This window comes from Electrophorus electricus, chromosome 7 (genome assembly GCF_041902795.1).
Source record: "Electrophorus electricus isolate QZ-2024a chromosome 7, ASM4190279v1, whole genome shotgun sequence".
Classification (NCBI taxonomy): Eukaryota; Metazoa; Chordata; class Actinopteri; order Gymnotiformes; family Gymnotidae; genus Electrophorus; species Electrophorus electricus.
Genome location: NC_137503.1, coordinates 27,457,195 through 27,479,591, shown reverse-complemented (window position 1 = coordinate 27,479,591; position 22,397 = coordinate 27,457,195). Strand labels below are relative to the sequence as shown.

At 46.4% G+C, this 22,397-nt stretch overlaps 2 protein-coding genes and 4 non-coding genes across 6 annotated transcripts; 5 read left to right on the top strand and 1 right to left on the bottom strand.

Annotated features, from left to right (window-relative positions):
* Window positions 1-12,604: 12,604 nt before the first annotated feature.
* Window positions 12,605-15,662, bottom strand: rnaseh1 (ribonuclease H1). The gene is made up of 8 exons (XM_026998928.3): window positions 15,204-15,662; window positions 15,004-15,110; window positions 14,721-14,882; window positions 14,386-14,485; window positions 13,724-13,778; window positions 13,513-13,597; window positions 13,236-13,360; window positions 12,605-12,933 (listed from the first exon to the last, which is right to left on the bottom strand). Exons 1-8 carry the CDS (start codon window positions 15,332-15,334, stop codon window positions 12,847-12,849), a joined length of 852 nt encoding a protein of 283 aa, XP_026854729.1. The 5' UTR covers window positions 15,335-15,662; the 3' UTR covers window positions 12,605-12,846.
* A 60-nt stretch (window positions 15,663-15,722) lies between these two features.
* rps7 (ribosomal protein S7) lies at window positions 15,723-20,943 on the top strand. Its single transcript, XM_026998929.3, has 7 exons — window positions 15,723-15,802; window positions 16,483-16,566; window positions 16,646-16,717; window positions 17,133-17,276; window positions 18,271-18,335; window positions 20,085-20,235; window positions 20,833-20,943. Exons 2-7 carry the CDS (start codon window positions 16,492-16,494, stop codon window positions 20,908-20,910), a joined length of 585 nt encoding a protein of 194 aa, XP_026854730.1. The 5' UTR covers window positions 15,723-15,802; window positions 16,483-16,491; the 3' UTR covers window positions 20,911-20,943.
* Window positions 16,802-17,018, top strand: LOC113570589 (small nucleolar RNA SNORA73 family). The gene has a single exon (XR_003409908.1). It is a non-coding gene; the product is annotated as a small nucleolar RNA SNORA73 family (small nucleolar RNA).
* On the top strand, window positions 17,986-18,204 carry LOC113570588 (small nucleolar RNA SNORA73 family). Its single transcript, XR_003409907.2, has one exon. It is a non-coding gene; the product is annotated as a small nucleolar RNA SNORA73 family (small nucleolar RNA).
* LOC113570585 (small nucleolar RNA SNORA73 family) lies at window positions 19,708-19,926 on the top strand. The gene has a single exon (XR_003409905.3). It is a non-coding gene; the product is annotated as a small nucleolar RNA SNORA73 family (small nucleolar RNA).
* LOC113570587 (small nucleolar RNA SNORA73 family) lies at window positions 20,263-20,481 on the top strand. Its single transcript, XR_003409906.3, has one exon. It is a non-coding gene; the product is annotated as a small nucleolar RNA SNORA73 family (small nucleolar RNA).
* Window positions 20,944-22,397: the final 1,454 nt, after the last annotated feature.

The following is a 22,397-nucleotide window of genomic DNA, read 5'->3' as shown; positions in this document are numbered from 1 at the left end:
TAATCCGAACGGGCAAAACGTAACCCTTTCCGTTCCGTATCGATCCCGAGTCGCAGGCAGCCTTACAGACATGGACCCTTCCACCAACAGCGTGCTTCACACACACCCTGCCTCTTCTGGCAGCGCGGAGCCTGTCTTTCACACCTAGGACTCGTTGTCCCTCACTTCACACTAACTCAAATAAACAGTCGCTCGCATGTGTGTTTGTTTGTGTGTGTGGTATGTGTGTGTGCGTGCTTGACAGATTCCAGGAGGCCTTATTATTTCCCCATGCAGGGTGAGGTAAATACGGAGCGGAGCGAGCGACATGCCCCGGCTGGGGACTGAGGGTTGCTGGGAGAGTTCGTCGGCCATCTTGCCAGTGTTATCTCTCTCCCATATGTTCACCCTAGGCTGCCTCACGCTGCTGTAATTGACTTTCTCCCATGGATCCCAGCCATAGCTGCAGGCAGGAGTGCACTCGTGTGCCTGTGCTCACCCTGATAAAACTATTACACACTCCCCAGTGATGCTGGGGGTGCACTCACGTGTCTCTGTCTGTCACTGTGTGTGCATGCGTGTTTGTCTCCGATTCTCAAACTGTAACCTAGCCATTGCAGGCATAATTGGAATCCAGAGCCGTTTTAAAAGTTGGGCTATGAAAAGGGAGGCTTGGCTCAGGCTGAACTCGGGATTAGACTGGAAAACATGTGCCGGATATTGGCTTGCCGAACACACGCGTGCACCCTCACATAACATACACATACGAGCTGTCAGGCTCTTCTCAGAGCTAGAATAGAATACAGAAATCCTGCCCCACCCCCCAGCCCCCAGCCAGCAGCACCACACTGAGACTGCTATAGAGAGCTTCACTCTTATATATGAGAAAATAACCAAAGGCTGACTGCTGTTCCCATACTGCAGAGCCCTGCTGATTTCCGGCTCCGGTGTGATCTGCTCTTGATAACGCTTCACCTGTGGCACTGCCGGTATTTTTTTTAGTGATGTGCCTCGGGCTCCAGAATCTGCAGCTCAGACCGGGGGCCTTTTGAGTGTCGCAACTGATTGTCACCCAGGCTCGTTAAATTCGTTAATTTTATTGAAGGCTGTCACGTTTTCATGGGGGGAGAGGAGCAGTAAATTATTCATCATCTCTTGAAATGCAAACGACAGCTGAGGCAAGGGAGCAGTGCTATGTAGGTCACTTCCTTTCGCAAACCCCCCCCCCCCCCCAAACCGCCAGTCAGTGAGGAGAGAGAGAGAGAGAGAGAGAGAGAGAGAGAGAGAGAGAGAGAGAGAGAGGAAAGAGAGGGGAGATGAGCTCAACTGCAGCAGAACCAATCGCAACTAAGCCTACTGAAAAACCATGCAGGAAGAATACAGATAACAAGAGGTTCTTCTACACACAGCATTCTTGGATAATCCCCAAATTCCCTAATTGCAGACCCAGGAACAACTTCTCTATATCCAAAATCCAGTCTTATGTTCTGTGATTGTCAAGTCCACAGCGAGGATATGGGTGCCAGCGTCAAGCAGCGCCGCTTTGGCCGGGACGCTCGCTAATCCACCGGCCAGGGCCGCTGGTTACGCTGAAAGGTCACTGGCAGCTGCTATTAAAAACAAACCCCACACGTCAGCTGGGCTGTCCTGCAGAGTGATGTCATTACTCATGGCCCGGGACTGGTTTCTGCCCATCTGGGCTGAGGTGCTTGGGCATGCTGGGTAGCTCACACCCAGTACATCTTCCACATGGCACAAACCCTCCCCTTTAGGGAAGAAGGAAGCAGAAGAGGGTGCTGGACGTGGAAGGCGCCGCAGAACCCATGACAGCTGGGCTTCAGAATAAAAAGACTTTCTTTGAAGTAGGGCCCATACCCACATCCACTCTAATGAATGACCTAAAGGCAGAACTGACTCTACTTTTCATGCAAAGCATTCATGGTGCATATGGATAGTTTTCTTTGATTCCGGACAACGTTTGTGCTCTATATGCAAATTATCTTCTTTGTTATCCAACCAGTTTGAACATGTGGGTTGTAGTCTACACGTTGCTTTCAGTCCAGACCAAATCAGACTTAGAGGACTAAATGCACAAGTGTTTAGAAAACGACCATCAAGACGATGTCTCGCTGTAACATCCCATCAGCTTCGCTCCATTACACACGTCTCCCTTTAACTTCCCCTTTGAACAATCATATGAGTTAACTCTGATCAGGTTTACGGCGGTGGGACTGGAGCTTCCCCCAGCGGGCGTCCAACCTGCGACCTGCTGGAACTGAGGGCAGGAAAGCTACTGGGCTTAGTGAACCATGACTAGCCTAACAGCGGCAGCCGTGCAGTACTGGTTCAGCTCCATTCACATCTCCTCTGTCAGACCCAGTCCTGAGCCTGCACGGCATGCTTTGGGTTTCTGCCTACTCCACGATGGCAATTTCAAACTTATGAAGAGCCTTTTAATCAGTTTTTGAGGCAGGCGTATGGGTAACAGGGAAACTGCTAAGCAGCAGAGCTATACTCAAGAACCAAGGCACACAGAAATCCACTAGCCAGGGTCCACTTCTTTAACTTAAGAAATTCTCAGGTTTAATAGGATAGAGGTTTCTACATTGTCCTCAAGCTATTAAAGACTATCAAATGACTTAAAATCACCCTCTTTCTCCCTCTCTGCCGCTCAGTATGACTAAGTTTTGCTCCTATTTCTCTTTCATTATGTTTCGAACTCAGTGTGCTTTTTAGTCTGCTGTGCTGGCGGGGGGCGTCTGTACTCTCTGTGGGAGCAGGCAGCCATTTTGGCGGCATACAGGGAACCTGATGGCGTAAATACGGCTGCCATCAATCAGTCCCTGGAGCCCCGTGGCGACACCATCCCTGATCTCCTGCACACTGGCGAAGACGCGCGGGCCCCTGCTCGTGCGCAGGAACATTTCAAAACGCGCGCCAATAGAACAATGCACCACTGTCCTGAACGACACCGATCAAGAAGCGGCGGCACCCAGAACAGAACCAATGCATACGGAATCCGACCAACCACATATACTGTTTTTCTTGAGATATGTGCATGAACCAATCTGCATTGTGTATATTTGGTTTTCGGGGTTCCAGACAAATACATAGTCCTGAGAGCGAATGGCACGTTAGTGAGCGAGTATTAGTTTCACTGTCATATGACACATTTAAAATGATATTACATTGTTTTTAACCTTAATGATAATCCCATGTATCAAAACCAATAATCAATAATAATCACACTATATAATACACCCATCATAGGCAGGGATACACTGTGAGGAGTAGCCGGGAGAACATAAGAAACTATGTGAACCAGTACTTTCAGAAAACTGCTGTGTCTGTAAATAGCTTAATCGAACGTGCATGCAAATCGAGGCCTCAGACAGTCAGCAGCTTTTCATGTCACACTGCAGTCCCCTATCTTCACATATTTTGGAGTGTGAGGACTCCAAAGTTTTTTAATGCATCCACGCTTAAAACGTGTGTTCCTCACCTGACCCCGTTTGCTCTGGAGTGGGGACTTAGCATATCGCTGCTAATATGTGGCCGATAGCGAGGAGCAGAATTACAGCCATCTCGGTTGCAGCAGCAGCGCTTGGAATCAGCACCTCGCTATGGTGGGATCGGGGAGAGCTGGTCTGATTGGCTGAAAGACAGAAGACCCTGCCTGGTTATACGGGTGGCCTACAGGATTCTGTATTGCAGACTGGGAACTACGGCAGGGCAAACCGTGCAAGGATACGGCAAAGAATCTGCTACGAAACCTGGGTAAGTGCCACGGCCAACATGTCTGTCGGCTGGGGTATCCTTGATGCTCTGAGAGAAGCTTCCAGTTGAGCTCCTGCTTCGCTGCCCTGATTAACAGTCATGACATTCCCTTTACCATGTCACGAACTTCTACTGAAAAAAAATATATATTTCACTCGCAAAATGGAATGCATTATCTGGAATGGGAGAAATAAGCATAATTTAAAAATGACAACTATCTCTGTGCAATGTGAAGTTTTCTGACTGGGATGTCTTAATTTTCATGATTTAGAACCTGGTCTGAAAAACAGCGAATCCATAAATGGAAGTGACATAAGCTTGGTTTTCATTACGCTGTGTGGTGTGGCTGGCAACAGAGATTAAGCACTGAATGAGAATGCTCTTTATGTGCTTCTGGTGTAAACCTAATTAACTCAGCATTCAACAGCGTCGGACTGGAGAATGCCTCACACACATCACCAGTATCAAGCACAGTTGAAACAGGCAACATTTTTGTCTCAAACATACCACGACTTACCCTCCGTAGGGCAGACAACGCTCAATCACGCAACGCTAAAACCAATACCCTGGAACAAATGATCAATGGAAGGTGAAGAAAAATGAGAGTGTGTGTGCGGTTTATTATCATTTCCTGAGCTGGGCTGGATGGCAGCAGAGAAGGGAGGAGACCAGACAGAGGGAAGCTCTCTCATGGAGGACGCACGATCAGAATGCTAACTAAGGCTGGAAGAGGTTGCAGCTCAAGGGCAGAGTCTGCCCCATAGCGGCGCCCTCTGCTGGCGGGAGCTCCGGTGCTTCACTCCATGCACAATTAAGTCTTGCCAACAGTGGTGGGCTTTCCTGGATGCTGCGCCCTGGCATAAATCAACATGAGCGTGGCACAAACATGATTCTTCATTGGCTATTAACATACCAATGTGTCAACTGTCAACCTGTAAACCTGCAAATCTGATCATGGGGCAACATGTGCTTGGTGAAAGAGAGGAAGAAAGATGGAGAGAGAAAAAGAGAAAGAGATAGATAGATAGATAGATAGATAGATAGATAGATAGATAGATAGATAGATAGATAGATAGATAGATAGATAGAGAGAGAGAGAGAGAGAGAGAGAGAGAGAGAGACAGAGACAGAGATAGTGGCTAGAGGCTTGAGAGAGAAGCTAGAAATCATATTATGCAAATGCATAGCTTTTAAGTCCTTAACAAAAGTACTTTGTTTTTATTTTGCTTTGTGTGGTGTGGAGGCAAGTGGCAGGGTGCAGGGCAGTACTGGATGAGGCGTGTGTGTGTGTGTGTGTGCGTGCTTATTGACACAACAGTGAGTGTGTGCAGGTCGGTTGCTATGTGTATGTGTGCAGTGCTGCATATAATAGCACCGTATTCTCCTTTCATTAGTGGGGAATGGTTTTAATGGCAACCCTCCCCCCAGTGCACGCACACACACCTCACTGACGCCCCGTCTGAAATGCCGCAGTGCCCTTAGCTGGCACTGCCACTCAGCTCCCTCCTGGGCGACTTGGCTGCCATGCCAGGCTGACTTCAGACTGGGAACCATGCCAAGCCTCTGCTGCTTGAGAGAGAGAGAGAGAGAGAGAGAGAGAGAGAGAGAGAGAGAGAAGCTATAAGCAAGGTATTGATGTTTAGGATTTTTAGGACCCTAACATTTGGACTAGTCTAGACACCAGGAGCAGACTTTCTCACGCACATTTATTAACAGCTGCTCAAAGAGGTACAGCTAGTAGCTCAAAGAGAAATTGCAGTGAGAAAGTGGAGATGGAGGTATAGGGAATGGAATTAAAAAACGAGAGAGAGGGAGAAAGAGAGAGAGAGAGCGCGAGAGAGAGAACTGAAAATCAATAGCTGGTTCCATGCAGGGCAGGTTGCTGTGGGCTGTGTTGTCAAGGTGACAGAGGAGCTGTGGGGCTTGGCGGGACTGCGTGATAAACGGGCGTCGGGTGAATGACCTCACGCTCCCATCGTGGCTCTGCCCAGCTCACTGGGGCTCCTCCCCTCATCCAGCTTAATGCGGCTCTACTGGCCACGCAGGTTGTCATAACGGGACTATTATAATCGGAGCCTTCCCAAAAAGTCTGGAGAACCGCAATTCCTTTTCGATCTGTTGATTTCTGAGCCACGATTAGCTATTAGCTTTTAATAGCCTGAGGAGATTGGGAGATGGGAGCTAATCAGCTCATTGCTAGACTTTCTGAGGTGCAGGCACACGAAAAGCAAGGGTGTAGCTCCTCACTGCTTTCCTGGTCATGGCAGTTGGTGACAGAGAGAAAGAGAGAGAGATGGAGAAGGAGAGAGAGAGACTGAGAGAGGGAGTGAGAGATAGAGAGAGAGAAAAATGCTCCACCCACGGGTTACGCTACACTGCCAAGCTCAGCAGATGGCACAGGCTCAGCACAGAGACATGCGTCACATCAATCCCCCCTCCCACGATGATTAAGCGGTGACTGGGTGATGAGCACTGCAATGCCCTCCAGGGGGCCACTGGGCAGAATGGCCTCTCAGGTGTTTGGGGGTAGGGTGGGGTAAGAGGAACAGTGGGCAGACTCTCCATTCCATGTGACCAAAATATGCAGCTTTAGTACCCACAGGTTCTCTTACACACACGCGCACACACACACACACACACACACAGCACGCATGATGTATGCTTGTGTAAATAAGGCTTTACTTACAAAGATGCATTTCATTTCTTGCATTCTCACGCAGATTTCTAGATGAGTGTTAGCTGATGCTGGCAAGTCAGTTTGCTCAGTGCTTTTGTGGTGTGTGTATGTGCACAGGGCAAGCTGTGCTAGTGTGACGTGTGTCAAGCGACCTGCACTGTTGTGCTGTGTGTGTGTGTGTGTGTGTGCAGGGTGAGCAGTGCTAATGTGTGCGTATGTGTATCTGTGTTGGTTGTGTGAAGGGTGAGCAATGCTATTGTGGAGTGTGTGTGCAGAGCAAGCTTTGGCATTGTGTGTGTGCGTGCGGGAAGATCCATGCTTTTGTGGTGTGTGTGTGGAGAGCGAGCTGTGGTATTGGTGTGTGTGCGCGTGCGGGGAGAGCCGTGCTATTGTGTGTGTGTGTGAGGGCAGCTGTGCTCCAGAAGGCCATGCTCCAACGAGACAGAAAATGAGGCACAACAAACCCTCTCTGACTCATCTCACAGAAGAGAGGAGGGAGAACGGGGGAGAAAAATAAAGAGAGAGAGACAAAGAGACAGGAGGGAGAGAGAGAGGGAGATGGCATCCCTAAGGTGCAGCCAGATATGAACTGAGAGCAGTCTCTCTCTCTCTCTCTCTCTCTCTCTCTCTCTCCTCTCTCACTCCATCTCTCCCTTCGCATCCCTGCATCCTTGTGAAGCAATGCATGTAGACTCGACTCTACTCAGTCAACAGGAATAGGACGTTCCTTCATGCCTGATAACCTGAAACCAACTGCGGAGACTCCTGCGTGCTCACGCTCTTCCTGACTCTCACGCGCGCGCACGCACGCACACACACAAACACACACACAGCCATTTGGGCTGATGCCGTCAGAGTAGGATCTCGGGGGAGGCTAATTAAGTTGGAGGTAGGCCCTGCTGTTTGCTGATGAGGTGCTGGGTGCTCTGACTGTCTGAATCTTCGCAGCCAGCCGGTATTATTGAAGCAGTGCGCTCGTACACGTCCTGTCAGGATAAAGGCTTATTGACTTCTAGAGGGGAACTGAGGAGAAAGAGAGGGTGAGGGAGACTGAGAGTCAGAGACAGAGAGAGAAAGAGGATAGATTTGATAGATGAGTCAGTGTAAGTAACCATTCCTCAGACAGAAGACAGGGGCCACCTGAGTTTCTCGTGTTGGCCTTCATAAGATTTGTCTTTTCCGACCAACGGGTTCCCAGCCTAAGCGAGCCGTTAGACAGTCCAAACGAGCCCCTCTCCGGTGCCTCACCTCGGTTCCTCATCCAGTGGGGATGCTCTCTTCTCCTCGCTTACATTTATCTCCTGAACGGCAGAATTCCTCGGTCATTTACACCCACCAGTGTCTCTGCTTCAGTGAAGTCCCGGGCTTTGTCTTCGCTTTGCCAGCCACTGACAGAGATCCTTCCGCCACTTCCTTTTCACACACCTCACCACTTCCCCAGCCCAGTCCTCTGCTTTTTCCCATTCATGCATTTCTCCTTCATCCCTCTCTCCTCCCCTCTACCCCCCCACCCTTTAACTTGCTCGTTTTCGGCAGGTCCCGGCACCCCGCCGTGTCTCTGCCTGCGTCCCGCTCTCATTAAGATTCATCGCAGGCTCCTGCCTGGGAGAGGGGTGTGTGTGTGTGTGTGTGTGTGTGTGGAGGGTGCCGTGGGCTCGGAGGTAACCCAGGTTCACAAGTTGATTGTGGCAATTATGATTTTATTTTCCAAAGCCTCTCAAGTGCAGAGAGAGGAACATTAGTGCAGTCTAACGTCGAAATGCAACTCAGCGTTCTTTCTGCTAACAGAATCAACTGGCTTCAGTAACAATAGCAGTAGGGAGGCCAGTTCTCCAGCTGCCATTTCTTCCTCAGTAAGAGTGGGGGTAGTTGAGCTCTGCTCGTCTGCCAACGTTAACGCAAACAGCTGCTTTGTAAAAAATTTTTTATTCAGTCTAAATTCAGTCTAAAGATTTAACTGAGGCTTTACAGCTCAGTAAAGGGTATTTCCTCTCTCTCTCTCGCTTGCTGAACGTTTCAGTGATGATGGCGGCGTTTGGGAATGAGAGGTTAATACTCAGGAGTATATGGATGCGGTTCAAACCCCACCACCCCGCCACCACCCAACTGGGCAGACCGATCCACACCACTGCCGGCCCTCGGCGCCCGGGGGCCTTTCCCGTTGGGGTAATGATATCTCACGGCTGGTTAGAGCGTGCGGGGCGCGTAATTAGAGGCGCAGGGGCTGATGGATGGCGGCGTGGCGCGGAGTGGCGGAGAGCGCCGCTGCCCCGCTGACCCTGTCATCATTACGGATGGCGGGGTCGGAGAGAGCTGCTCCGGCTCCAGCGAGCAGCTGCTTCCTTTAATGGCACCATTTGTTCTTCACCTTGTCCTCACTTGCTCTCCATCTCTATCTCTCTATCTCTGTCTACTTCTCTCTGTATTTCCATTTCTCTGTACGTCTCCATCTCTCCCTCTCTTTCGCTCTCTCTCCCTTGGCGAGGGCGGTCAAGGGCAGCTGGGCGGTCAAGGGCAGCTGAGAGCATGCCAAATGACCTGTGACTTTCCCCCAGGATAATGGCTCCTACTGGTCAGGCGCTAGTTAGAGGAGCCGTTAGTGACCCCATGACCTCACGCAGCACAAGTTTTACTGACCTAAGGTGTTCCTGCTTGCTCACCTCCTTTCAGTCCCTCTGGGGAGAACATACAGTAACTGAAATGTATAGAAACCTACTGCAAGCCTCTGAAATATCTACATGCAGTTATGAACTAATAATTTAACATCTCAATAACATTTCATAGCCCTCCTTGTAATTACCTTTCACTGCAAGTGATGTCAAGCACTCCCAGATATGTTCCCTCAGCCAGTTTGTGAACCTACATGTAAATCTTAGGATTAGGGACCAAGGATACCTCAAGGGTAGCGGTGGAATGATAATGGTCTTGATGTCTGTCTTGATGTCTCTCTCTCTCTCTCTCTTCTTCATACGCACGCACGCACACATGGTCTTCTCCACTTTAAGAGAATGAACCGTCTGCCGCAGGCTTCAGCTCCCTGGAGTTCTCAGGTGGCTCGAAGAGAGAGTCACGAACAGCGTGAGGCATCCTGCAGGCCAGGCAGAGGCGCGCGCGTTAGACGAGCTCTCCCGCTCGAGCGCCGGCCCACAGCCTGGCCATCTGCACTATTCGGGTCAAGGACATTGCGTGTTTAAAGATCGAGTAATGCTTGCTTTCCAGTGGGAGCAATTGCATGTAAAGGGTTTGATTCGATTTTCTAATTGACACATCTGACAGGAGGAAAACAAAGAAGCAGCATGTGCTCAGAAAGCCGTGTTGTTCTGGTGTCACGCGGGAACTAAACGATATGCTACGTCCCTGCTTTTGGACAAAGCAAGGAGGAGCTCGCTGTTTTTCCTGCCTGTGCCTCATTAAAATTGTAGTTTCCTATAGCTTATAAAACGTAGAGAAAAGAGAAACCTTGCTGGCAGTCTTAGTGCTCAGAAAGTTACTGTTCTTTTGCAGCAGAACTTAAACACGGTCCAGTGAGAGTGGGGGCTGGGCCGTTCAATATAGTTAAAGATACTTTCCCCTCAAATTGGAAACTCACAGTATAGTCATGTGTGCCTTTGGAAATGTAATGTTTATTTAGTACCAGTTTTAACAGACTAAAAAACATAGACATAGAAAAAACATAGAAAAAAATAATTAAAAATGCTGCACTTCCTCCTGAGCAAACAATGAGCGTTGTTGTGCTGGAGGATAAAGGGTCTGAGCGAAGGGGCATTTCTGAACAGGTGTACTGGGGGCAGGAGAGGGAGACTAGAGAGGGAGAGAGGGGGGAGGGGTGAGAGGGGAAGCGAAAGAGGAGGGAGGGGGGAGAGAGAGAGAGAGAGAGAGAGAGAGAGAGAGAGAGAGAGAGAGAGAGAGAGAGAGAGAGCGCAAGCATGTGTGGCAGCAGGATGCCGCAGTGCCAGCGCTCACCTTGTTGTGTCCCACTCTGAGGGCACAGCCCTCCTCACAACCATCTGTACGCCAGGCCGACTGCACGTGGCCGGACCAGGCCCGGACCGGGGTGCGGGGGGAGAAGGCTTGAGCCCAGACAGGCGCGCTGACAGAGGAAAGGCACCTCGACCTGGGCATGGAGACCGCAGCTTTCAGAGATGCTGAAGGGCCGGCGAAACCGATCCCACTTAAAAACCTCCTCGCCGATTTGCGCGGTAGCTTCATTCCAAACTTAATTCCTCCACAGCTGCAAGGCAGGCTCTCCGCCTGCTCTTCAGCGCGGCTTCAGAGCCCTCGGCGGCGCCCGCGTTACTCCCCTCTCAAACTGGAGCGGCGCGCTCCACGCTCGTGTTTACTTTTCTCATCCCGCCTCCGTCCCGGGCGCTCTGATCACGCTGGGTTCACAGGCGCGCGAAATGAAAACGCCCCTCACGACTTCTCTCGTTACGTTCGCGCCACCAAACAAAGCACTGCAGAGCATTGCCGACAGAACCTTCTTACCACTTTGTGTCCGCTAGAGATATCAAACAGTCAGACTAGTTCTGAGGCAGGGAGTTAGTTAGGCTGATCCCGCTCCAGACAGCTGTCATGGAAACAGATGTCTGCTCGGTTACGAGCGGCAGCTCTGCCTCCCGCGGTAACGGCTGCCGCCGCGTTTGATTGTGACTCCCTGCGCCTGCCTCGACTGCCGCTGCCACTGATGTTCCGGCACAAAGAGGCCTCGGAGCGAGCGCGCACCGGATTCATTAGCGGAAATTCCCCCTGCACGTCCTCACAGATTTGAGGACGCGCGTCAGCTGCGAGGCGCAGTTTGAAGAGCGGCACGAGCAGATGCGCGGTAACAACAGGGCGTTTTCTCAGCCTCCTGCCTCCCTTCGTTTGCGACAAATCATCGCTACGGTACATCGGCAATCAAGCCGAAGGCCGAGGGAGCTCCTTTCCACAGCGGCGTTACGGCGTGAATGAGCCGGGTGAGAAGCGTTCGGCTGCGGGGCGCTGAGGTCCTGGGCTTTCATTTAGTTCGCTGAAGACTCCGTCGCGCCCAGTGCCGCACTGTAGCTTAATGCGGTCTGGAGTGTGTCAAACACTGTGGAGAACCTTCTGTGAGGAGAGGCCAAAGCCTTACCGACAAGCCTCCGTATTCCTGCAGCTGCGTGAGGGGATGCAGACTAAACCCTGCCAGCTATATGAATCACCTTCTGTCTGGCTCTTTAGGCGTTGCCTTCATATCCTGGAGTCAAGGACACGTGGCTCTGCAGGCTCTCGGAGGAACTAGGGCCCGGCGCTGGAGATCAGAGCGCAGCCCGCAGAGAGCCACGCTGAGATCCACACCTGCACTGCTTCTCAGAGGAGAGTATGTTCTCACTCTCGCTGCTGCTAGGCTTATCAGAATTTGAACCGACGTGCAGCTTCGGTGTCTAGACGACGGCCGCAGAGAAGCGGCTGAAGCTCGGGCGACATCACGGTGCGGAACGCGGTGTTGAGGTTGTGCTTATACGAGAAGTATGCACTGGGGCATGTATAAACAGTGCGTGAACATACGCTGCACTCAGTAATATATATAAACATATTCAACATCGTCATCAGAAGTTATATAAAGCATGCTCGAGTGCTCAGTGTTGCATACAAGCGGTAATTTTTATTCAAACTGCCATGTGCTAATCTTCAGCCGTGAACTTTCATCGGAAAATATTAAATCCTGAAGTATATCTCAAATATTTATGATTGAGGATAAATATGTTTGCATAAGGCTCAAATATGTTTACTTTGAAAAAAAAACATTACTTTTAAATGCAGAACTGCAAAGTTTTGTAATTTACTAAAGTGCAAAACGAAAATAGTGAAGAAAATTACATGTTCTTAATCATGTTACAACAGGGGTACACTCCATTGGTACCTTGTCAGATTCAGCACAATCAGTAGTACAAAGTGCACTGCCATCTCCTGTTAAAAATGGGGTATTACTGTGGGTGGAACATGGAATACGTTAACCCCATTGCTCGGGAGTGCTGCAAAGGGCGACTAGTTTTAAGTAATCTATCGTAATCTGTTTATACTGCTTGGAAACAAATGAATATGTATAGTCTAAGAACATGTTTAACTGCTGTTTGTGTCCTCATCTTTGACTGCTCCTATAATAGCAACTAATTCCTAGCAGAAGAGACTATCCGCTCCACGTTCTGCACATCCAGCAAAAGAAGCTCTTTATTTACATAAAAAATACAATGTAAAATGGAAAGATTTTCAACTGTGTATAATCTGGAAAGGACTGCTGGACATGTCCAAAAAATAAGCAAAAAACAAACAAACAAAAACAACAAAACCCACAAATGTGCAAGAGTTATCCTTTATGGACCAAATACATAAAATGAAGTGCCTAGAAATGACCCAAATCCATGGAACATTAGTACAGCAGAAATCTTGTGCAGCTAACAGTCAGGCTTGGCTGCTCCCTCTCTGGAGAGTCTGTCTGCCTCCTCATTCCCTGTGTAGCCAGCGTGGCCTGGGATATGCATCTAAAAAGGAGAAAGGACAGTGGACAATAAATATGGCCAAATATATTTCTTAAAACTTTCTACTTACCATAATGGCAAGTGATGTATTGAATCTAAATATAGGGGTTCCATGCTGCAGTATTCAGGGGGATGTAGCCACTCTCTAAAAACATTTGTTAAAGTCATATGCACCAAAGCAAGTGCAAGCCTCTGGACGGACCGTCGGTGAAACAAACACTTGCACAATTCCTCTGCTTGCTTAAGAAGAGATGCTCTGACGACCTTAAGATCCATCATAGTGCAAAGAGCATCAGGAAACATACCCATACAACCTCAAGTTCTGCATTTAGTTCGTCAAGCTTCTGGAAGTCCTCTTTATTAAGCACATGCCCGCCTGTTGTCAGCTTCCAGCCGTTGGTCTTCCACTTCTTCACCCAGCTTGTGATCCCTTTACACCAAAGCAGGAAATTTCACATGAGCTATGCCAAGCATATATATACACGAAGACTTCAGGATTTCCTTATGATGACTGCATGAGAGGAGTGAAAGGGAGGATTTTCGAATATGCCATGCACAACTTGGATAGGAGGTCAAGCGTACCATTAATGGTGAATTTGCTGTCTGTGTAGAGCACAAGCTTCTTGATACTCCTGTCTCTGGCTTGCTCCAGTGCCCTACAGGCTGCCTGAACCACAAGTTAAAAATGATGATGCAAAGTGCAATAAAAAAAAATAAATAAATAAAAAAAAGGTCTTTCCTACAGACTTAATTTAAGAGTTTCTGGAATTGAAGATGAAAACCTCATTCCTACCTGCAGCTCAGCTCTTTGGTTTGTCTGTCTCCCAGGCAACCTCTCAGCAACATTACTGCAGAAAGTGCACGTGCATACACACAATCTCATGAGTTTTCATGTGTTTTCAAAATGTCTGTTTTGCGATCAAGATAATGGTCTAGTACAGGAGCGTCAAAGTCCGATCCAGGAAGGCCAGAATCCAGCAAAGGTTTGATTGCTCCACTCACACACCTACTAAACATGGCAATTGACTGATGAGTTGAATCAGGTGTGCTTAACTAATTAGTTAATGTGGTGTTAAATCCTAGTCTGAGAAAGCCAGAGACCAGTGTGGTTTGGGGACTGACATGCTTAAATACACCTGCTTCAACTCATCAGTTGCCAGGTTTAATCAGTGTGTGTGAGCAGAGCAATTGCTAAACTCTGCTGGACTGGCCTTCAGGGACTGGACTGACACCCCTGTAGTAAAAGTTCAAGGTGACTGGACTTGTATAATCCTGAAGATGTTTCACCACTTTTCCCATAAAGGCATTCAAAACCTGTTAAACACCGTGGCATATTACAAGTAAACAATATGTCTCCAGTACTGCAACCAAAGGATCAGTACACTGGGGCTGCATGTCTTGGACTGAAATTCCAGTTACTCTAATTACATTCTTCCATTATTCCGTATTACTCACAGAGGGTGATCAGGACCCCAGTATACTCCAATTCCTGCACGAGCCCCAGTCTTCCCGTTGCCTGTACAGCAGCCATCTGTATACACCACCACAGCATCTCCTGCAGCAAAACAAAATGCCTGTAAGCTTAAAAACACAACTTTACAGCAGAATCTTGAAAGCTCAAAGAAGTGTCCTTTGTTCTATGAACATTTTTGAAGACTTAGTTTTTAATTAAATGCAAGTTATACAGATTATGCAGGTCACACTGGTGTATGAAGGCTTTTTACTTATGAGGATCTAAAATATAACATGCTATACCATAGGTCTATTAAAAGAAGACTTGAGACGATTACCCATGCAAGTAAACCCATCTGCATTTATGGAAGCTGAGGTGTTAGGTTGCGGTGCCCTCTCTGCCAATTTCACTCGTTTTACACTTGCTCCGTCGTTTACGTCATCCTCACTGGGCCTTTTACCACCATCGAGACTTTTAGGCAACTGGGGATCACTGCAATCTAAAGAAACAGAAACGTTAACTGGATATGATTTGCGCTTCCAGGAATTAGTTTGATGATGAAGATTATGAGAGAAGTGACGGCGACTGATCCACCGCTCAAGAAAGCAAGCGCCCATTACCCTCTGTCGGAGCGTCGCTCCTTACGAAGGACCAAGCGTCCTCTTCAGAGGCGAACTTTTTATAACGTGCATTCGGAAATCTGTCCACCTGGTCTTTACAGTCTTCCCTTTAGGACAGAGAGTAGTAGAGTTACACCTGCACGACCCAACGGCAGAAGCGAAGTGTGTTGTGAGCAGTGTTAAAGCGTCGCCAGACTCACCATGTCTGGTACACGCCGGGCGTATGACCTTTCCTCACGGCGTAAAAGAAACCGCCTTTCCTTCCCATCTCCTCGGCACTGCTACACACTGCCCTGCGTATGAGACTGCAAAAACTAGGAAGTCTCAACATGAGCGTTACTCAGACCATTATGAAGAACCCAATAAAGCCTAGCTAGTTAATCGACATCCGGCGCGTTGCTGAGAGCAGGACGCATTCCTTTAAAACGTATTTCAACGACACGTTTAAAGGTAATAAAAAGAGAAGAGCGCAAATGGTTGAAGCTAATGGCTGGCTAATCTAGCTTCGCCTTGCACAGGAAATATGATGGCTACTTAAATGCCTAAGAATGCTTATAGAGACGTACATTTACATGTTTACGAAATAAACAGGCGAATTACCAGCATGAGAACCCAGTTCTGTTGTTGACTAACTACACTACTGTCCTTGTTAGCCAGCCATCGTTGTTGTTACCGTTAAAAGTAACTTCACCCCCTGTAGGTTGGGAGAGGAAATGGATTTCCCATGATTCCCACAGCAACGCGCTTTTACCGGCCTCTCGCGAGATTACGGCCTCTTTCCAGGCCGTCGTTGACTGAGGTGGGTTAGTTGATTGTGATCGGTTAAGAAGATAATATGTTAAAAATGGTTAAAATCAAGAGTGTATTACCCGTTTATTGTCTTATATTGTGTAAACATGCGAGGATACGTTAGATAAAAGTAGTTGGAGCATTGGATGGCAATTTAAAGAAGCGGATATTATAACTAAATGGCTAGCTAATGTGAGTTAATCTCATGGAGAACTGAGTTACAAAGACTTGGGGCCTTGTGGGCTGTATTGGGACACTGCGAATGTGTGCTGTCCGCCGATTAATGCCGCGAATTCGTTAGACCTTTTGTATTAAATCAGGATCAAGTACTCTAGCCAACTTTATAACGACGAACACTCGTTAGCCAGGTTGGCTAATGCTGCCATGCAGAGAGCACTCCTTATGAATGTATGGGGCAGTGCACGTTTTTACACATAGATGTTTCTTTTGTATAGCTGTCTATGCGGATTTATTAATTTATCATTTTTAAATAACACTTCTACTATGTCATCGTAAGTGGATATATTTAACAGCTAACTAGACAGCAAGTTAGGCTGGCTTGCTAGCTAGCCACCGGTAGCTGTGTATTGGCTAAACTCTTTCAGATTTGACAGGTTAATTTCACATGACTATAGGTTAGCTAACGCTAAGAGAGCGTAATATTTACATGAAGCTTATGTTTGGTTTCAGACATAGGCCATGTTCAGTACCAGCGCGAAGATCGTGAAGCCGAACGGCGAAAAGCCAGACGAGTTCGAATCTGGCATTTCCCAGGTATGGTAAATCTAGTTGTTGGGTTGTAGTGTGTAGTCTTGGTTAGTTTTTTGTTGTAATGTTTAACTTTCTTTATCAGGCTCTTCTTGAGCTGGAGATGAACTCTGACTTGAAGGCTCAGCTGAGGGAGCTCAATATTACAGCTGCTAAGGTTAGTGTTTGTTTTTTTTTCACCTTCTCAATAGTGTCCTTTTAAATCTTTGTAGTTTAAAATTTAAGCTTGATGCAAAATGACCCAACGTGGACACCCTGTGATGTCTCATACGGCTCTGTCTGTGTGGCGTATGGGAGCGTAGCACATCAGTGCAGTGACGTACAGTCCCGTTCCACGACGTTGGATAGCATGCATGTCCCCGGCCTTTGGCTGGTGAGGACGGCGTCCTGTATATTCCTAGATCTTCCCAGAGCCCTTTGGGCTGTTACTGGGGAGGTAAACCATGCAGGGTACAATCTCAGCTTCCAAAGAAAATGTTTTTGGCCTGAGCTCTGAAAGGTATATTGTGTCGTAAGCACAGGATCTGAGCAACAGGGTTGTAAATCAAACCGTTTGCCTGCTTTGTGTTCAGGAAATTGAGGTTGGCGGTAGCAGGAAAGCCATCATCATCTTCGTGCCTGTGCCCCAGCTGAAGGCATTCCAGAAGATCCAGGTGCGGCTCGTTCGCGAGCTGGAGAAGAAGTTCAGTGGCAAGCATGTGGTCTTCATTGCACAGGTAGGGGGGCACCGCAGTGACACCATGCTTCCCCTGGTGTTTAAACCCTGCACATGTCTACTGTGGGCAAGGCTGAACAAATTGACGTTGTCGTAAGCGGTTGGTCCGAAGTGCTGTTTGAGTTCATTATGGGTAGCTTGTCCTAGTATGGGATCCATGACTGAGAATGACAACCTGAGATCTTATTCAAGATGAGTGGTTAGACTCCAGCAGTGAGCTGTTTTTTGCCCTTGAACCATCCTTAATATGGATCTGTAACTAATACCGTTCTCTTAATACATTTCTACTGTAGACCACATCAGATGTGTGAACTAATGCATGCTGTGTAAAGCTTATTTTGGAACGTATTTTCAGAGCTGCAGCATGAACTAAATTATTGCAGTTGTACTTGGCTGTGATTTTTAAAAAAAAATTCTAATTTAGTGCAGGCAGCCCTTGATCAGAGGCATTTGTTCAATTATATATTTTTTATGCATCATTTAAAATTTAGACATCATTCCATTAATTGCTCATTGCTTGAGAACCTGAAGCCTAAACGGCTGCACCTCTATCGCACTTTTAATATTGCTTTTTGGATGTTGTATTTGCATATTTGGTGAGTTGATAATTGTGCAGCTCCGAGTTCAGGACAGGTTTTTTTCCTCTTAGCAACTACATGCCAGCTTTTTGTGTTTGATACAGAATTTGGGCCTATTGTGATTAAACACAACCGACGTGGACACCCTGTGAGATGTCTCATACGGCTCTGTCTGTGTGGCGTATGGGAGCGTAGCACATCAGTGCAGTGACGTACAGTCCCGTTCCACGACGTTGGATAGCATGCATGTCCCCGGCCTTTGGCTGGTGAGGACGGCGTCCTGTATATTCCTAGATCTTCCCAGAGCCCTTTGGGCCGTTACTGGGGAGGTAAACCATGCAGGGCACAGTGCTAAAAGTGCTACTGAAATGGATTGGTTAGAAGTCACAATGGTTTAATCCAGAGTTTTTGTTGCAGAGGAGAATCCTGCCAAAACCTACAAGGAAAAGCCGTACAAAGAACAAGCAGAAGCGTCCCAGGAGGTAAGTCTGACCAACGGGGTACAATACAATAGACTTTAACACGTCAGAGTTACAAAAATTTGTTTGTTTATACTGTACACCCCTCTTTGCCTTCTGTCTGGAACGATCTGTTGGAGCTCCTGTTTTAAAGCCCCCAGACCCGATGAGCCCAGTCTGCTGATTGGTCAACAGTTCTACCCCCACATGTTCTGCCCATTTTGCAGTCTGCGGACGGCGCTTGAGAATAATGCAAATTTGGGTTTAACAATAAAAATTAGCTGACGTTTGAAGGACTGAAAATGGTATGCTTTTCTGTAGGTGATTTTTTTTATTTTTTTTTCTCTTCCTCTCTCTCTTTTTAGGCACCAAGTATGTTCAAGCTGGACTTAGTCTTAGAAATCATTAGTGTCTGGTGGTTTCCAAACTGTTCACTGTCCAACAGTGAATTTCTCTCATAAAATTACAGCTTGTAATCATACATCCACCTTCATGCTTGAACAGTGACATAGAATGCTAAAAAATTAAGTGGGCCTACATCTGATGAGCAAAACCATTGTAATCTAAGATTAGTTGTCAAATTAGCCTTGTTAGCATAGAAGTCTGTAGCTGAGTGTTGCTTAGCTATTCAAATTGAAATATGCTTCATGGTTTTTATTTATGTTGAGATGGGAAAACAAGTAGTTCAGGTGGTATCACTAGCTAATGTTAGCTGCTGGCTAGCTCCAAGTAACTGTCCCATTTAGCTAGTAAAGCTGGTTAACTGAGTAGTATGCTGAACTGTCTTATTTGTGTGGAGGATAACCTTTTTCATCCCTCTGTCCCATTAAAAGAAGAAGCCTGTTGTCATGGAAATGTACAATATAAGCTGCATCCTTATCTATTCCTTTGTCCAGGAAGCTTCTAATATTTCTTTCAAGTCAAATTAGACGCGAGCTATCTAGTTAATTATTTAGGTGTCCTAGAGACATAAACTCGCTCCTTCTAGCTAACATCGTTTCCACTTCAGTGGTGAAACTAATTATTTGAAAAGATGTCTAGGCAATCTGATAAAATGAGTTTTGTTTGAGAACTGTAATATTCTCAGGTTTGAGCTAATCTTTAAAGTATATCATGAAGGGCAGCTCAGAAGCTAAACAATGCAAAGTGTTCCATGATTGCATTGTCATGTAACAAAGAAAACAGCTTACATTCTGACTCACCATTTCAAGTAGCTGAGAAAATGGGTTTCTTTTGAGAGAATTACTCTGGTATATATTTTGAGCTTTGTAGCTTTGCACACCATTTACATGCAAAAGCTATATAACACTAAAAGGGTAAAATTGGAAACACATAATGGGTCCCCTTTAAAGTCTTTGTATTAAGTATAAGATTTTTTACAACCCTTTATGATCTACCAACGTGGACACCTTGTGAGATTTCTCATGCGGCTCTGTCTGTGTGGCGTATGGGAGCGTAGCACATCAGTGCTGTGACGTACAGTCCCGTTCCACGACGTTGGATAGCATGCATGTCCCCGGCCTTTGGCTGGTGAGGACGGCGTCCTGTATATTCCTAGATCTTCCCAGAGCCCTTTGGGCCGTTAATGGGGAGGTAAACCATGCAGGGCACAATTTATTTACTTGGGAGGTGGTGTTTGTTTGTTTTTTGTACATTTAATGTATATACTTTGTTCATTTTAACTTTTTGGTCCAGGTTTTAGTGGGGTGCATGTTGGTGCAATATCTACAGTTTGTTTCATTTTAATATTTTAATTATGGCTTTGTCCTGTAGCCGAACTCTTACTGCTGTGCATGATGCCATCCTTGAAGATCTGGTCTTCCCCAGTGAGATTGTTGGCAAAAGGATTCGCGTGAAACTCGACAGTAGTCGGCTCATCAAGGTGCATCTTGACAAGGCGCAGCAAAATAACGTTGAGCACAAAGTGAGTACTGCTTCATTCTCAAACTAACCAACGTGGACACCCTGTGAGATGTCTCATACGGCTCTGTCTGTGTGGCGTATGGGAGCGTAGCACATCAGTGCAGTGACGTACAGTCCCGTTCCACGACGTTGGATAGCATGCATGTCCCCGGCCTTTGGCTGGTGAGGACGGCGTCCTGTATATTCCTAGATCTTCCCAGAGCCCTTTGGGCCGTTACTGGGGAGGTAAACCATGTAGGGCACATTCTTTACTGTTTAAGCTGGACCTTGTTCAGCATGTTTTTATTAGGTTGTTAAGCTTATTGTTGTGAACTGCACTAATGTTGGGGCATTGGTTTTTAGCAGTGCATTTGACAGCCTGCAGCTCTCCATAAAGATGCGTATTGTCTTTGATTAGGTGTTGGTATTGTAAACAAACAGAAGGAACTATAAAATTCACAAATGTACATTTCAGGCATGAAATTGTATTTTAAAGCTTACTGGTTATTCAGTGATCTTTAACCTTTTTAAGTTCTAGATCTCTGTGTGTGTGTGTGTGGGAGATTTGGGGGGGGGGGGGGGAATCCTCATTAATTCTAATGCTCAAATTCTTTTTCAGGTTGAGACCTTCTCTGGTGTGTACAAGAAGCTCACAGGCAAAGATGTTGTATTTGAATTCCCAGAATTCCAACTGTAAAGTGCAGATGGCAAAATAAATTTGTATACCATGTCCACCATCACGAGTTCTTTATTCAGCAGCTTGGACATTACTCTGATTCTGACCATACCCCATTCCTTTAACATATTACACTTGCACTTTAAAGATACTGCAGTTCAATTAAAGATAAAGCTGCTTTTTCCTTTTAAGCCTGTGAAAGGGGGGCAGTGCCTAGTTGCTTATTAATTTACAACTGATTTACGAAGGTCTGAAGCTCCAGGATGCAGTATAGTAAAACCAATGTTCACCTCAAGGTTCCATTACTGGGAGTGAATTTAGAGAGCTGAAGGCTGTAGAGTGATTTATGTACATTTTGTTCTTTTTGTGGCATGAATTGTCTTCTTTTTTTCTTTTTTTTTTAAACAGTCTTGATGCATGCTAAAATCTTTTGTCTGTGCTCACTAGCAGGTATCTGTCCTATTGGTTGGCCACTGTCTGGCCTGATTTTCATTGGCCAGTTTGACTCTTAAGACCCTTGTTAATAGAATGGGTTGATATTCTATTCTCAACAAAATGTTCACTGACATGGTAGCGTAGAGGTGGGTTTTGAGCAGATACTTTTATGGCCAATAATCTTGTATCAGTGTAACTACTGGATCATTTGGCATCTAATACCCTCCTGCCAGCCAGCAATGATTCTGTGGTCACACTTGACTTGAAGGGAAGGGCTGGTGAACATGAATTGTGCATAACACCAGACTATTTAACACTCAACCTTTCACTTGTATGGCTGATGTGTTATATCGTTTGCAAAACCTCTGCATTTCAGTGAGTGGTATTTTTACCGGATGGTACCTAGGAAGTCACCGCTTACTGAATTTCTTTAGAAGTTGAGCCTGTATCGGGCTAGTTTTGGATTGTATTTTGGGACAAAATGGTGACCATTTCAGAGATGATGCTGACTGCACAACTAGTAAATTTAAATTTGCCCATCACTGATTACCATGATAGCTACGTTTAAAAGCTCAGACAATACTTCTCCAGCAGAGGATGCTGATGAGTCTTGCTATACTTTGGCTTTTGTCGCAGTTTTGTCAGATTTGTAAGGATTGTTTTTAGGCTCCTTTCTGACCAAGGTAGAAAACCTTAATTACAGAATGTAAAACCACAACTAGTAATTTATAAATCCAGTTTTGTTTCTCATTTACTTGCATATTATTGTTTCTTTTGTTGGTGTTTAGTCTTAACCCTCTTAAGTCTAAGGACATTTTCTGTTTTTGCATATTTTTCATTAATTCACTTTAATAGGTTCTTATTTATAGTATAATACCCATGTTTCATGTGAATATGTTCAGACCAATGTCAGCTCTCTTCGTAATACGGTACCATTTGACCTAGAGGAAATAGTTTGACCTTAAGGAAATAATATGGCTATAAAGATGAAAATGAGGTCCAATTCAAGAAATGTATCATATTCCATGTAAACCAAGTGTTTTGGTGTTTTGAAATAAGTTTACCGAAGTGTT